General features: G+C 52.9%; 5 protein-coding genes across 5 annotated transcripts; 3 read left to right on the forward strand and 2 right to left on the reverse strand.

Annotated features, from left to right (window-relative positions):
* Positions 1 to 639: 639 nt before the first annotated feature.
* CC84DRAFT_1142274 (uncharacterized protein) lies at positions 640 to 3,983 on the reverse strand. The gene is made up of 4 exons (XM_018176358.1): positions 3,596 to 3,983; positions 3,454 to 3,552; positions 2,573 to 3,407; positions 640 to 2,528 (listed from the first exon to the last, which is right to left on the reverse strand). The coding sequence occupies exons 1-4, from the start codon at positions 3,956 to 3,958 to the stop codon at positions 757 to 759; spliced, it is 3,069 nt and encodes a 1,022-aa protein (XP_018039440.1). The 5' UTR covers positions 3,959 to 3,983; the 3' UTR covers positions 640 to 756.
* Positions 3,984 to 4,034: 51 nt separating this feature from the next.
* Positions 4,035 to 5,887, forward strand: CC84DRAFT_1195023 (uroporphyrinogen decarboxylase). The gene is made up of 5 exons (XM_018181382.1): positions 4,035 to 4,211; positions 4,271 to 4,312; positions 4,362 to 4,897; positions 4,947 to 5,337; positions 5,384 to 5,887. Exons 1-5 carry the CDS (start codon positions 4,157 to 4,159, stop codon positions 5,548 to 5,550), a joined length of 1,191 nt encoding a protein of 396 aa, XP_018039441.1. The 5' UTR covers positions 4,035 to 4,156; the 3' UTR covers positions 5,551 to 5,887.
* Positions 5,867 to 6,423, reverse strand: CC84DRAFT_1185730 (cytidine deaminase-like protein; the record flags this gene model as incomplete). The annotated part of the gene is made up of 3 exons (XM_018180817.1): positions 5,867 to 5,897; positions 5,947 to 6,212; positions 6,262 to 6,423. The coding sequence occupies 3 exons, from the start codon at positions 6,421 to 6,423 to the stop codon at positions 5,867 to 5,869; spliced, it is 459 nt and encodes a 152-aa protein (XP_018039442.1).
* Positions 6,424 to 7,361: 938 nt separating this feature from the next.
* CC84DRAFT_1086132 (DnaJ-domain-containing protein) lies at positions 7,362 to 8,741 on the forward strand (the record flags this gene model as incomplete). The annotated part of the gene is made up of 3 exons (XM_018174142.1): positions 7,362 to 7,467; positions 7,522 to 8,343; positions 8,401 to 8,741. 3 exons carry the CDS (start codon positions 7,362 to 7,364, stop codon positions 8,739 to 8,741), a joined length of 1,269 nt encoding a protein of 422 aa, XP_018039443.1.
* Positions 8,742 to 11,320: 2,579 nt separating this feature from the next.
* Positions 11,321 to 12,767, forward strand: CC84DRAFT_603331 (putative oxidoreductase,short chain dehydrogenase). The gene is made up of 2 exons (XM_018186850.1): positions 11,321 to 11,493; positions 11,549 to 12,767. Exons 1-2 carry the CDS (start codon positions 11,427 to 11,429, stop codon positions 12,334 to 12,336), a joined length of 855 nt encoding a protein of 284 aa, XP_018039444.1. The 5' UTR covers positions 11,321 to 11,426; the 3' UTR covers positions 12,337 to 12,767.
* The last annotated feature ends 738 nt before the right edge of the window (positions 12,768 to 13,505 follow it).

Consider the following 13,505-nt stretch of genomic DNA (forward strand, 5'->3'; position numbering starts at 1 on the left):
GGCTGCCAGCAGAAAGGTCGAGTTTGCGTTTGGGGTACCTGTTTCGGTACTCTTGTCGGCAGGCGTGGGATCTTGTTTCTGGGTTGTTTGCACTTGGTCCGGGCAGCTGTCTGGCGTGGGATCAAGCTTTAATGCTTGTATAATGGGGATCGCGTTTCCGCTTGTATCCGTGTGCGATTTCATCCCAAACCAAGAAGCTGCGCAGAGGGTTTTGCCAGAGGGGAAAGACACCATAGCAGTTGCGCAGAGGATAAAATGTTCCATTGAAGGCAGACGCATGCATCGATACATTTTATCCTCGGAGTCCAGAGTCCGCATACCATATGGCAAATCGCCGATTAGCTTTGTGAGGCTGGCAAACTCTTGACCTTCTCGAGGAGCGAGGGTTCCTACGACTTGTGTCAATAGTTTCGTCACACCCCTCACGCTAGAGTGGGAACACATACGCGGCACACGCATGTTCGGTCTCAGACTGCGCAGAGATGTTCGCTGCGATTGCCGCATGAGATCTTGTATGACTCCATAGGTCGGCAACCGGCGCGGTGCTGCGCTTTGAAGCGTTGGACAGTCGGAAAAGGCGTCTTCGTCTGCACCACCTCGAAACGAGAGCATGCTTTCCATCTCGGAGCGATAAGATGTCCGGAGTAAGAAACCGATAATCGAAGGTAGGTATTTAAAAATTATTCACAATAGCGATAGGACAGCGAAAACCATATATGCTGACGAGAGAGGGGGACGGAAGGCTAGAGGCTAGAGCTATGCTGTTGCAGCTGGCCGTGGCCCGAGTTGTTCATCCGTACCTGCCTCGTCGTTCGTGACTTCTGGCTTCAACTTCTTGAGCACTCGTGCCGCGACCGCTATTGCGTTTTCAGGCATACCTGCAACTCTGGCAACCTTCAGCGCATGGCTTTGTCGGTTCACCCCTTTTCGCAGTCGATGCACATAAGAAAACCTCCCATCTGCCTCTTCGGCCACGTCGTTGCAATAGCATCTTAATCTTTCAAAGTCTTTAGTCATGTCGGTGAGCGCGTGAAAATGGGTCGCAAATAGAGTCCGAGACTGATTGATGTGGTAGAGGTGGTGAAGGCAGGCGTAACCCACGGCGATTCCATCCTCTGGTGTTGTGCCCCTGCCAACCTCGTCCATAATGACAAACGAGCGAGGTGTGGCTTCTTTAAGAATTTGCGCCGTTTCGAGCATCTCCACCATGAACGTGGATTGATCTTGGTACAAGTTATCGGCAGAACCTACACGGGTGAAAATCTTGTCCACGAGTCCCACTTCGGCATACTCTGCTGGTACGAAGGAGCCGGTTTGGGCAAGAATCGATATAAGTGCATTTTGTCGTAAATAAGTACTCTTGCCGGCCATGTTGGGTCCCGTTATGAGCCATATCCGCTCATTCTCACCCAACAGACAGTCATTTGGTGCGAACGTCCGCCCCTGCTCGACCAATCCCGCCTCAACAACAGGGTGGCGCCCACCAATGATGTGATGAGCAGTACCTGCGTTGAGTATGGGTCGAACAAAGCTCTTGTCGACTGCAAGTATAGCAAAAGCGCAGGCCACATCAAGTTCATCTAGTACAGCTGCATTCCGTCGAAGTTTGACCAGATTGCGCACAACGCCCTCGCGAAGGTCGCTCAGAACGCGCTGTTCCTCGTTACGTATACGGAAACGAATTTCGTCCATTTCAGTGCCCAATCGTGTCCATTCAGGAACCTGAAAAGATCGTGTAGACTTGCTGCTGCTCAGGCTTTTGGGGTACTGGGCAGTGACTCGACTGACATCTTTGCCTTTCACGTGTGCAATGTGGGCCAGATTTGGGGTCCATTTGAGGCAAAGGCTCTCAGCACCTAGTTCTTTGCGCAACTGCTGTTCTAGATTCGCTTTGCTCTCGTCCAGACCATCGAGAGTGCTGTGCAGTTTTGCTAGTGTCTCGCTGGCTTTCCGTTTCATTATCCAGATATCGTCACGGCCATCCGTTGCGCTTTTGTAGCTCGGCGCAATCATGTGCGGTTTTGGCTGGATGCGTTTGGGCAACTCCTTCAGATCTTCCTTGCCAGCTTCTTGACCGAGGACATCTTGGGCCATCTCTTCCATTTCGGCAGCTTGGTCGTTTTCGATTCGGTGGTATTCTGATAATCCCTCCTCGTCGATGGTATCTTGGATACGTTGTGCCAGTTCAAGCGGCTGTATCAGGTCAAAGCGGTTCTGCAAAGCCGGAATGCACTGTCTCCTTCGCGCTTCCACAACTTGGTTTTCCTGACTGATTATGATGGCGTTTCTTGACGCAACATGGACTTGGAGTATCTTGGCAAGGTCCGCTGTGGTCGCCACTGTCTTCGACAGCTCCATAAGATCATCAGCGTCGCCGCGGCCGACTGTGAACTTTGTCACGAGGCGAAGCGAATCGAACGTCTGGCCGAGCAATGCTCTTACATCTTGCCGAAGCTGAGGGTAGTCGATCATCTCTTCAACAAGATCTAGTCTCTCGTTGATGGTAGATAGAGACATTGAGGGAGCACCTGCTTGGATTAGTGTAATCAAATAATACATGCAAGCCACTTACAAAGTCGCTGGGTAAGAAGTCGAGTTCCGCTCTTTGTCACTGTCTCTTTGAGCGAATGCAGCAAGCTGCCTTGATGAGAGCCGTCGTGTATTGTGCTTCTGATCTCGAGAGCTCTTAAGCTGTTCTTGTCAATGCTCATGTGATCCCCGGCCTGATGTCTGACTGGAGCCTGCAATCGTGTTCTCGCACCAAGTAGCTGGTGTTTCACGTAATGAAGTAGAGACCCTCCTGCAGCCACTTCCGCGGTGCTAAAGTCTTTGGGGTTGAAGTCCTCGACTACGTCTCCCATCATCGGTAACCAATCAACCACGCTCAAAGGTTGAGTAGCAGGCTCTTGGAATGTGATCACATGACCTTCCTCTTTCAAGATTGACACCATCCGTGAGTTTTGTTCCTCAGCGAAGATACTATCTAGGACGATTTCACGAGGCCTTATGCGAGCAACTGCAGATGGAAGAGAAGCAATATCGGTGCTCTGGGTAATAAAGTCTCCGCTCGATAAATCAATCCACGCAAGTCCGACTTCTGTACGAGGTAGATTAAGTACAGAAGAAACCTTGGAACTTCCAGGACTGACTTTGACAGCATTTGCTTTCAGGGCTTCCGGGTTGACATGGATACTCAACAGGTAATTGTTTTCCCAGGGATCCATAAAATGCTCGTCAATGAGCGTGCCAGGAGTGACGATGCGGGAGACTCGCCTCGTGAACTGAGAGTCACCTTTTGCCCTGGTGGAAGCATCATTTACGAACTCATCACATATTGCGACATGCTTGCTCAAGTCTTGCACTAAGATTTTGAGGTAGCGCTCAAGTTGGTAGGCAGGGAATCCAGCCTTTGAAGTCAGACATGTCCACAAGACAGCGCGAGGCTGCACTCACCATTGAAACCGGCGGTCGCTTGCTTCCCTTGGAAGCTTTCCTTTTTGTCTTCTTGATGTTTAGGAGTGGTGCGATTTCGTCTGCTTGCTCGAAATACAACTTCGCGAGTCAGCTATGCTTCGAAGCATGACGCGGCGCTTACTTCGTAGAATCCACCGACTCTCGTCAACAGAACGCAATGGCTGAATTTGAGCAGGTTGTTCCGCACCTCCTGTAATAACGGTGGGTAATCTGTCTCATCATCCTGAGGCGGAAGCGGAGGTCCGTCGATAGCGCCCTGTGGGATATCCTTCACACTGACGGTGGCTTTTCTCTTGGCCCCTCGAGCCTGCGTGAGGCAATGCCATTGCAATTGTGTGGAGCGTGCACGTGATGCGTGTCGCGGTCGCGTCGAACTCAGGGAATGGGAGGAGCTTGCATATGCGCGCCGGGAAGATGATTCGGGAGAGGCTGTAATTCTTGAGAGGACGTGACGAGCGACAAGCTTCGCACTGCCTGCAAGCATCTTCCTCCTTCGAAAAGAAGCTGAGATGGAGGAACGCGGATTGAAACTGCAATGCATCGCCGCGCCTGGTGATTGCTGCCCGTGATCCCTGCGAGCACGATTCCCAAAGCAGCTAGGCTACCACGGAACGCGGAGCGCGGGGCAGTCACACTGAAGAAAGCTACAGTCGCCGCATTTGCCTTCCTGTATTCAGCAAAAATGGCGCCACAATTCGAGCCTCTAAAGAATGACTTGATCTTGCGGACGGCGAGAGGTAATTGCGCCATGCGCCTTCAGCGACATTGGTTCACCGTGAGCTAACGCAGTGCACAGGCGAGAAGGTCGAGCGCCCGCCCATGTGGGTGATGCGTCAAGGTGAGCACGGTGCCGGCTGGCATGGGGGCAAGGAAGCTGATGCGCATAGCCGGACGATACCTCCCCGAGTACCACGAAGCAAAAGGCAGCCATGACTTCTTCGAATGCTGCAGGTCACCCGAAATCGCCTCGACGCTCACCCTCCAGCCCATCGAACGGTTTGAGGGGCTCATCGACGCAGCCATCATCTTCTCCGACATCCTGGTGATACCGCAAGCGATGGGCATGGAGGTCATAATGGTGGATAAGAAGGGCCCGCACTTCCCGGAGCCGCTGCAAGGTCCCGATGACAAACAATACCAGGAGGTTATGGAGCGCGAGGTTGACGTCAAAGAGTCGCTGGACTACGTATACAAGGCCATCACGCTCACAAGGCAAAAGCTGGCGGGTCGCGTGCCTCTGATAGGCTTCTGCGGAGCTCCGTGGACGCTGCTGTGCTACATGGTGGAAGGCGGAGGAACGAAGCTGTTCATCCAGTCGAAAACATGGGTCTTCAAGCACGGCGAGGAGAGCAAGGCGCTGCTGCAGAAGATTGCAGAGCTCTGCGTCGAGTACCTAGCCTTGCAGGTTCAGGCTGGTGCGCAGGTATGATATGCTCGCACGCACCGGACAAACATTTGCTAACACAACGCAGATGCTTCAAGTCTTCGATTCGTGGGCTGGCGAGCTGTCACCTACCTCCTTCAAGACCTTCTCCCTACCCTACCTCACATACATTGCCGACAATGTACCGAAGCGGCTCGCAGAGCTCGGCCTTGAATCCGTGCCGATGACAGTCTTCGCGAAAGGCGCGTGGTATGCGCTGGAGGACCTGTGCAAGACCAGCTACAACACCATTGGCCTGGATTGGCTCCATGACCCGGCTGATGCATACAAGATAGCTCGCAAATACGGCAAGGTCCTGCAAGGCAACGCTGATCCCGGTGTATTGTACGGCGGACGGGAAGCCATCACGACTGTTGTCAAGGAGATGGTCACTGGTTTCGGCGGGGGGAAGCAGGGCTGGATAGCCAACCTCGGTCATGGTATGCTGCACCATACGACGCAACCGCAAAAGCTGACAAAATATAGGCATCACTCCGTTTGTAAAGCCCGATGACCTCAAATTCTTCTTTGAGGAAATTCACAGGCTTGCAGCGTCGAGTCAAGCGGCGGGGAACGAAGCATCAGAAGAGCCTTCTGCAAGAGACTTGGCAATGCGCGGGGAACCAAGCAAGAATTTGCTCCACGGGATATAGCATTGCAGTAAAAAGAATTGTTTTCTAGAGCGAATGTAAAATCCGTGTGGCAGTTCAGCCCAACTGAAAGTAGTCCTTCAGAGGTTGCAGTATCTGATTCTACGTGGGCAACACACTCCCCAATTTCTGGCCAACTGGCGAAATGGCATTCGTTTGCTTTTGGGTCGGAATATGGAGTACATGTGATGGAGGTGCTCTGTATGGCTGCATGGAAATGCATAAAGTCAACGAACACGGGGATTCGAGAGGGTATCTTCTCGTCTAACAGTCTGCTTTGCTCCAGGCTTTGTAAACTAATTCAAAATTCGTGAAATAATCAATTAGTCTCCTCTCCAATGTCCTCGTACCTGCGTCGGTAGTCAGCGCCAACCCTTCGCCAGATAAGTCTGTACAAACCATTCTTCAGGATGCTCCTTGATAAACTTCTTCATCAAAGTCTGCAGCTCTTTGTTATGCAAGACCACCACCTCAATGCCCTTCGACTTCAGGTATTCTTCACCTCCAAGGAAATTTTTATTCTCGCCAATGACAACGCGCTTCACCTTGTACATGACACAGGCCCCCGTGCACATGTCACAGGGTGACAGGGTGGTGTACATGGTAGCGCCATGATACACGGAGGCGGGGAGACGCCCCGCATTCTCCAAGGCGGATATCTCGGCCTGTGTATTGTTAGGCGTGAGGAGACAAAGGATAGCAAGGCAACAATACGTGAAGTGTGGCACTGCCTTTCTGCATGCGCATGTTGTGGCCTGAGCCGAGCAGCTTGCCTTCAGCGCTGACGAGCGCTGCACCAATAGGGACACCGCCTTCTTCAGAACCCTTGTGAGCTTCATCGAAGGCAGCTTTGAAGCCGACGTCTGATTCGGACATGCTTGGCTGAATTGGTCGGCACAGTAGTCTCCGGAAGAGGTTTCGATGATGGAGTGTCTAGCCTGGCATGACTTAGGCTCCACAAGCACCAGTCATGTTTGCAGCGTAAGCTTACCTTTTACGGGTGTGTTTGGAAGTAATTACGGGAGATGGCAATCAAAAAGCAATGGCTACGAGTCCAGACACATCAACCCACAAACGATCTCGCATGAGATCACAATCGCCCCCGCCAATCGGGCGGGCGACAACGGCAGCTGAACCCTGCAGATCGCCTGGCCGAGGAGCGCATGTGGCTGTTGAGGCTGGTGGCGCTAAAACTTCGAAGCGCGGTTCCTTTAGGGGAGCGTGGGGGGGCGAACAACCGCTCTGGCCGCGCATGCTCGAGCCCCAGACGCAATTTTGAATTTTGGGCTGCTTGTGCGGCTTTGTCAGGGCAGTAGATTTGGTTTGCAGGCCCTGGCGACACTGTGAAAGGCGTGCAGGCGGCAGGGCTAGCCGTGGAAAGGCATGGAATCGCACCGAATCTTCTCTCGCTCGGCGCAGTCGGTGCATTTGCAAGATCCCGGTTGACTACTTTTAAATCCCAAGCCTTTCGCCCTCGACACAATTATTCCACCTTGGGAACCTGTGAAGTACCTCGACTTCTTCGAGCGCCTTACCCTACCCTTCGCAGACACCACGGACTGCGAAGACCCGTTCGCGAATCGTACGTACCGTCCCTGCGGCCTCAGCCTGGCCTGAAAGCGTCGCGGCTGCTACAGCGCGCGCCCGGCAGGCACAGAAGGGTCGCACCTGCCCGAGCCATGGATTCTGCTAACGCGCTTTCCTGCAGTATACAGCACATTTTGCGTGCAGCCTTTCCGACCCCCGAAAACTCGAACCTCGACGACCCCCACTAGCCCCTCCACGCATCCGACTCGACCCCTGCAGTCGCGACCATGGTCAAAGACCAGAAGTTCTACGACATCCTCGGGGTGTCGCCAGATGCCACCGAGGCCCAGCTGAAGTCGGCCTACAAGAAGGGCGCCCTGAAGCACCACCCAGGTTCGTTTTCACTCCCCAAGGCTAGGCCACTACGGTTTTGCTGACGCGCCACAGACAAGAACGCACACAACCCCGACGCTGCGGAAAAGTTCAAAGATCTTTCACATGCCTACGAAGTGCTCTCTGACCCCGAAAAACGACAAATATACGACCAATATGGTGAGGAGGGTCTCGAGCAAGGCGGTGGCGGCGGCGGCATGGCTGCTGAGGACCTCTTCGCCCAGTTCTTCGGCGGCGGCGGCGGCCCATTCGGCGGCATGTTTGGCGGTGGCGCGAGGGAGCAGGGCCCTAAGAAGGCGCGCACAATCTCCCACGTCCACAAGGTTTCGCTCGAGGACATCTACCGCGGCAAGGTTTCCAAGCTGGCTCTGCAGAAGTCGGTCATCTGCCCAAAGTGTGATGGCCGCGGTGGTAAGGAGGGTGCAGTCAAGAAGTGTGCCGGCTGTGATGGCCGCGGAATGAAGCACATGATGCGCCAGATGGGCCCGATGATCCAGCGCTTCCAGACCGTCTGCCCCGACTGCCAGGGTGAGGGAGAGATCATCCGCGACCGCGACCGATGCAAGCAGTGCAACGGTAAGAAGACCATCATCGAGCGCAAGGTGCTCCACGTCCACGTCGACCGCGGTGTCAAGTCCGGACATCGAATTGAGTTCCGTGGCGAGGGCGACCAACTGCCCGGTGTCGAGCCTGGAGATGTCGTTTTCGAGATTGAGCAGAAGCCGCACCCACGGTTCCAGCGAAAAGACGACGACCTCTTTTACCACGCCGAGGTTGACCTGCTTACTGCCCTTGCGGGTGGCAAGATCCACATTGAGCACCTCGACGAGCGGTGGTTAACGGTCGACATCATTCCCGGCGAGTGCATCACCCCTGGTACGTATCATCCACATGCTCAGAAACTTTGCATAAGCAGCAACTAACCTTCACTAGGTGAGGTCAAGGTTATCCGCGGCCAAGGTATGCCCTCATACCGTCACCACGATTACGGAAATCTGTACATTCAGTTCGATGTCAAGTTCCCCGAGCGCCTCGGCGGCGAGGACGGCGCACCAATGACGGAAGAGCAAATCAAGGCTCTCGAGTCGGTACTGCCACCCCGCACAGCAGCTGCTACTGCACCTCCCACCGACGCTATGGTCGAGGACTTCACCCTGGAGACCGTCGACGCTGCACGGGAAGGCGGCCGCGCTCGTGGCATGGCTGGCGGCATGGATGACGATGATGACGAGATGCACCCGGGGGCTGAGCGCGTACAGTGCGCGTCGCAGTAAACGACTCAAACGAGGTGCGGAGATGACATATAACGACGGACATGTACGGGACGAGGATACGAAGCGTAGTCGCATTAGCATGGATGCGTGGTTCGCAGGGTAGCGGCGTCTCGAGCTCCGCAACAACGATGAAATCTGCATTCGGAGGTGTTTAGGCACGGTCAGGTTTCTTCCCGTTTCCACGCCTTGTCTGGGCACTATCACGAGTTTTGTGCTTTGTTCGGCATGCTTGGTATTCCCTTTTCCTCTTCTTTTTCTTCAAGGCCTTTTCTATAGACGGGCGGACACAGTTTTTCTTGCTTGGAAGAGGCGTGGTTGCATTGTTAATGTGTGCACTGCGAGACGAGCGGTGGGACGGGAGAGAGTTGACCGTCGGGGTGGAGTGAAGGGAAGTGTGGTTGTGTAGGGAAGACAGAAAATGGAGAGCGTAATGTTCATTGCTGCGGGTTGATGATTGTGACAGTGATGACTAGGCTAGACATATACCATGATGATGGTGATCGTGATACCTTGATGGCCACGACCTGGGACAGAGGTATAAAATGCGGGCCGATATCTACATACTTTGATTCTTCACACAACATGTCTGCTTTGCCAACATGTCTGCTTTGCCCAAAGGCGACTTAAAAGTGCGCCAGTGCTCGTCTATGGAGGTTTCAAATCGGCCAGATTGCGGATTCATGTGGAGAAGTCGCGGCGGACTACAACTCCCATTGACCTGGACAAATGGTGGAGAAGGGGACTGGTAGACTAGAAAGACTGTGTCCTAAATCATATGTGGTAGTTTGGGAGAGCGATTGACCAGAAAACACTTAAGGGTTTGAGCATCCGGGGGAACGAGGGAGACTGGTAGACGACCAATCCTTGTGATCGGCTGGCATACGGTGAGGAAGAAGACCGACAAACATGAGGAAAGGATGGATTTTGGGACCAAAATGCACGGGAGAGAGGATTCGCGGGGAGGAGTAATGGAACAAGGACTCTCAATCGTCAGAAGTATAGGGTGGCGTGAGGACCACCTAGCTTGAAAGGAACATGATCTACAGCCATGGACTTCCTCCGCCAGGTAGCTGTGGTCGACAATGAGGTTGTGGACCTAATCAACCTCGCTGGTATTGTCAGTTTTGCTGCAGTTAGGAGCAGCGCGGACGAGGTCGGCTGCCGTCAAGAGGACCAAAAGCGTGCTATTCCCTTGGAATGTGTGGGAGGGGATGTGGTCACAGAACACCTTCCCCCACCCCGGCCATGATGTAGAGATGCTGCGGTCTCGAACTGAGATCGACGACTTCGATGCGCGTTCCTCGCAGTCTGGATAATCTACACACGACATCCGTCAGAATACGTATGAATGCCTCCCGGATCTCCCTTGTTTCGTTCTCCACACAAATTTCTCTTCTTGAGGTAGACAAAAACTGGGAAGTGCTGATGCCATGGGGCATTGCAAGGCGCTGCTTCTGCGAGATAGTGTGGAGGAGAGGCGGACCGAATTCGATGATCGAAATGGCGATGTGATGGAGTAGTTCTCGATTGTAAAGGCTTTGCGAGGAGTGAAAATGTCTTGCCTGGGTGGCTCGGTTTGTTACACGATATAAGAGATATAACACATGTGGAATGAATGCCTGAGGAGGTAGTACTCAGGTTTTCAGGGGCCTGAGGCGCACTCAAAGTGCACCAAAACCCCCAGTCATGGAAATAAATGGTACGAGAGAGACGATGTGGGCTCAATTTGAAGTGAAAGACGGCAGGGGAGGGGAGGGGAGGGGAGGGCGACGCAAAAACCACCCTGAAACTATCTATCTAGCAGAAGAGTCGTGAGTAAAACCTCATGAAAATTCCGTTCAAGGGCTTATCCTGCCATCGAGGTGGGCGTTAGTATGCCCAGTGATTCCGAAGATACTTTACAGGACACTCATGGGTTTGAGGATATGTCGTTGCTCGCTTCGATCTTCAGAGGATCATTCCAGCCATCTAAAAGACATAATCCTTCTAATCGCTGGCAAGAAAATCGTCCGAAAGAATGTCCATGAGTGCAAAGTTTGCGGGCCAGCCTAATTTGAGAAAAAGACTTCAAGTCACCTATGGGGTACGGCCCCTGGAAACAATCCTTTCTCCACCATTTTTGAGAGCTCGTACATGTTCGCCTATGTGTATATAAAGAAGAGGAAAGAAACCTTTGCGCACACACATCATTTGTTCCTAGTCAAAGTCTCTTCTCCCGCAATCTCGTGCATTGGATTTCTTTTGTCGGGCATAGAAGCCTCTGGTCTGGGACAGCGTATCCGACAGAATGGTGCGTTCTTTGTCCTGTCTAGGACGCCTTAGATATAGATGCAGGACCACACATTGCATCTTCTATATCTCAAAGAGAAGACATAGAGTGCTGATCAGCGGCGAGGCAAAGGAAATGGCCGGACGAAAAGGTTGTGTGCTGTCTGATATGTCTGCTTGCGACCCCCGAAAAGACGTCATTTGATCGAAGAGATGGGCTTCTGTTTGAATTTTTCCACCAAATCTGGACCTGTGTTGAATATATGGATGGCATTCATGTATACATGCGGATATGCCTCGGTGCAACTAATGTAACATATGGGAGGTGGGAGGTGGGGTTTCGAGTCAGTTACTCCAAGTCGTCCCCGCATTATGTTGCACCAACAAACGTCTCGTTAAAACAACAGATTCGAAACTATGACGGAGGTTCAGATCGAAGATGAGGATTTCGCCTCCCTCAGGAACCAAGCAGTTGTCATTACTGGTATGTGTTTAGAGCAATCAGGCATGCGAAATTGTATCGTGACCAACATGTGCAGGCGGATCCTCTGGTATCGGGCTAGCTACGGTAAAACTTCTACTCGATAACGGCGCTCTTGTTGCAGTCGGAGATGTCAACGAACCGCCTTTACAGCACCCGAATTTGATCTTCCAGAAGACAAATATAGCGTCCTGGGGCGAGCTAAGCGCCTTGTTCAAGTCCGCAAAGAGCAATTACGGTCGGGTAGATCACGTATTTGCCAATGCCGGAATCTCAGGAAGGACAACGTACCTGGAGGAGAATTTTGACGCCAATGGAGAACTCCTGGAACCCGATGACCTCGTCAATCAAATCAATCTGAAAGGCTGCGCAAACACATGTGCGCTAGCTATCCATTACATGCGGCGACAAGAGACAGGCGGTAGTATCGTTGTCACAGCCTCTGCATCGAGCTTCCAGCGCTTCCGTCTGGTGGACTATACTATGGCTAAGCACGGAGTTTTGGGGCTGATTCGAGGCTTGCAGCCGCTGCTCCATCCGCAGCTGCCGATTCGTATCAATGGTATCAGCCCGAGCTGGACGGCGACTGGTTTAGCACCGAAAGAATTCATAGAGATGGTGATTCCGACGCAGACGCCTGCTGTTGTTGCAAGGTCAGTTGCGCTCTTGATGGCCGATGAGATGAGGCACGGGCAGTTAATCTACTCGGTTCAAGGCAAGTTTTCGGAGATCGAAGAGTCTGTTCTGCTTCCGGCTGCGAAGACCATAGTGGGAGACATCAGTGAGGATCTGGTTTTGACGAAAGTGCAAGCGGCAGCTGCCAATCTAGGATTGACTAAGAATTGACGACCGCATCCCTCGCAGTTGCCTCACAGGGTCTCTACATACTTTGTTGCATGGTGTGTTGTAGGCAGGTTAGAAGGTCGCGATAATATCAGCCTTCCTTCCAACAAGCTGCCCACGTAGTAAACATCCACTGTATACCAAGAAGATGGCGCAGCGCATGCCGGCTTTCTTAAGTATACCAACGCCCTTGACTCAACCGCTCACAGTGTCCACGCTCTACACCTGCAGAAACATCAGTCCCAGTCCTCAATGACGCAATTGCTAGTCCCAGATGTCGACAGAGTGTCTTGTCGCGGGAGGGTGGCTTGCTACAGAATCGGCTACGGAGAGTCCGCAGGCTTGGAAGGCGCAACTATGAATACTCTTCCCACCTACAGGGAGCTCAAGATAAGCGTACGTTTGCTCGCGGAGTTAGTGAGGGAGGAATTCAAGGCTTGAGGGTGGCATGGTGGTTAAGAGGGGCGCGTCAAGGAGCGCTTTCAACGCGAATGAAGAAGAAGGATGCAGCATGCAGAGCTTGAGTGCGTAGCTCTCTGCGTTATGAAACTGCTCTTGTAGCTCTAGCACCTTAACAAGATTTACATCGTTAAGCTACACCATGTCCTAGCCCAAGCGTGCCTGAGGTCACGTGAGGAGAGGCGAGCCAGAAGTTGGGTTTGGTGCGTAAGCGATTGCGGGCCGCACCTTGTTGCGAATCCTGACATGCCAACCATAATAGTACATACTTCTTCGTCACTCAGTGCCAGCAAACAAAAGAGATATTGCTCGCCACTTCCGGCGCACGGAATCCCTCTGAGCGCAGCCTTCTGTTTCGAAAGTCGACAGCCACGCCCCGTCTCTCCCTTCTCCCCGCAGTAAGGGCATGGGCTTTGTAGAAAGGCATCTCGATGCTCCAAATCGACCGCGCGTATCACCATCTTTCTTTGCCTGGTATAAGCGAGTCTTGATGTGTTTTGATGAAACGAAGCTTCTGAGCCACCATTACGCCGTTCAGATCGTGAAACTCAGTTTCTTCAGCTCCATCGTGCTCTCATCTTCTCTCCGCTTGCGTCCAGAATCACCCTTCGAAGACTCGATCCCCGAGGGCTGAGAAAAGAGTTTATTGATTCGGGCGGCTTCGATCGCCATGCTACGCACGGATGGCTGCAGGCGAGACCGTCCATCATCCC

Source organism: Paraphaeosphaeria sporulosa (assembly GCF_001642045.1).
Source record: "Paraphaeosphaeria sporulosa strain AP3s5-JAC2a unplaced genomic scaffold CC84scaffold_3, whole genome shotgun sequence".
NCBI classification, from domain to species: domain Eukaryota; kingdom Fungi; phylum Ascomycota; class Dothideomycetes; order Pleosporales; family Didymosphaeriaceae; genus Paraphaeosphaeria; species Paraphaeosphaeria sporulosa.

What these genes read in the sequence shown, in the direction of transcription:
- CC84DRAFT_1142274 (XM_018176358.1), bottom strand. Translation starts at nt 3,958, where the DNA reads ATGCTTGCAGGCAGTGCGAAGCTTGTCGCTCGTCACGTCCTCTCAAGA. An exon ending in AGCGACCGCCGGTTTCAATG is followed by an intron (nt 3,408 to 3,453) that starts GTGAGTGCAGCC and finishes CTGACTTCAAAG; the next exon opens with GCTGGATTCCCTGCCTACCA. An exon ending in ACTTCTTACCCAGCGACTTT is followed by an intron (nt 2,529 to 2,572) that starts GTAAGTGGCTTG and finishes TAATCCAAGCAG; the next exon opens with GTGCTCCCTCAATGTCTCTA.
- CC84DRAFT_1195023 (XM_018181382.1), top strand. Translation starts at nt 4,157, where the DNA reads ATGGCGCCACAATTCGAGCCTCTAAAGAATGACTTGATCTTGCGGACG. An exon ending in CATGTGGGTGATGCGTCAAG is followed by an intron (nt 4,313 to 4,361) that starts GTGAGCACGGTG and finishes TGATGCGCATAG; the next exon opens with CCGGACGATACCTCCCCGAG. An exon ending in GATAGCCAACCTCGGTCATG is followed by an intron (nt 5,338 to 5,383) that starts GTATGCTGCACC and finishes GACAAAATATAG; the next exon opens with GCATCACTCCGTTTGTAAAG.
- CC84DRAFT_603331 (XM_018186850.1), top strand. Translation starts at nt 11,427, where the DNA reads ATGACGGAGGTTCAGATCGAAGATGAGGATTTCGCCTCCCTCAGGAAC. An exon ending in CCAAGCAGTTGTCATTACTG is followed by an intron (nt 11,494 to 11,548) that starts GTATGTGTTTAG and finishes CAACATGTGCAG; the next exon opens with GCGGATCCTCTGGTATCGGG.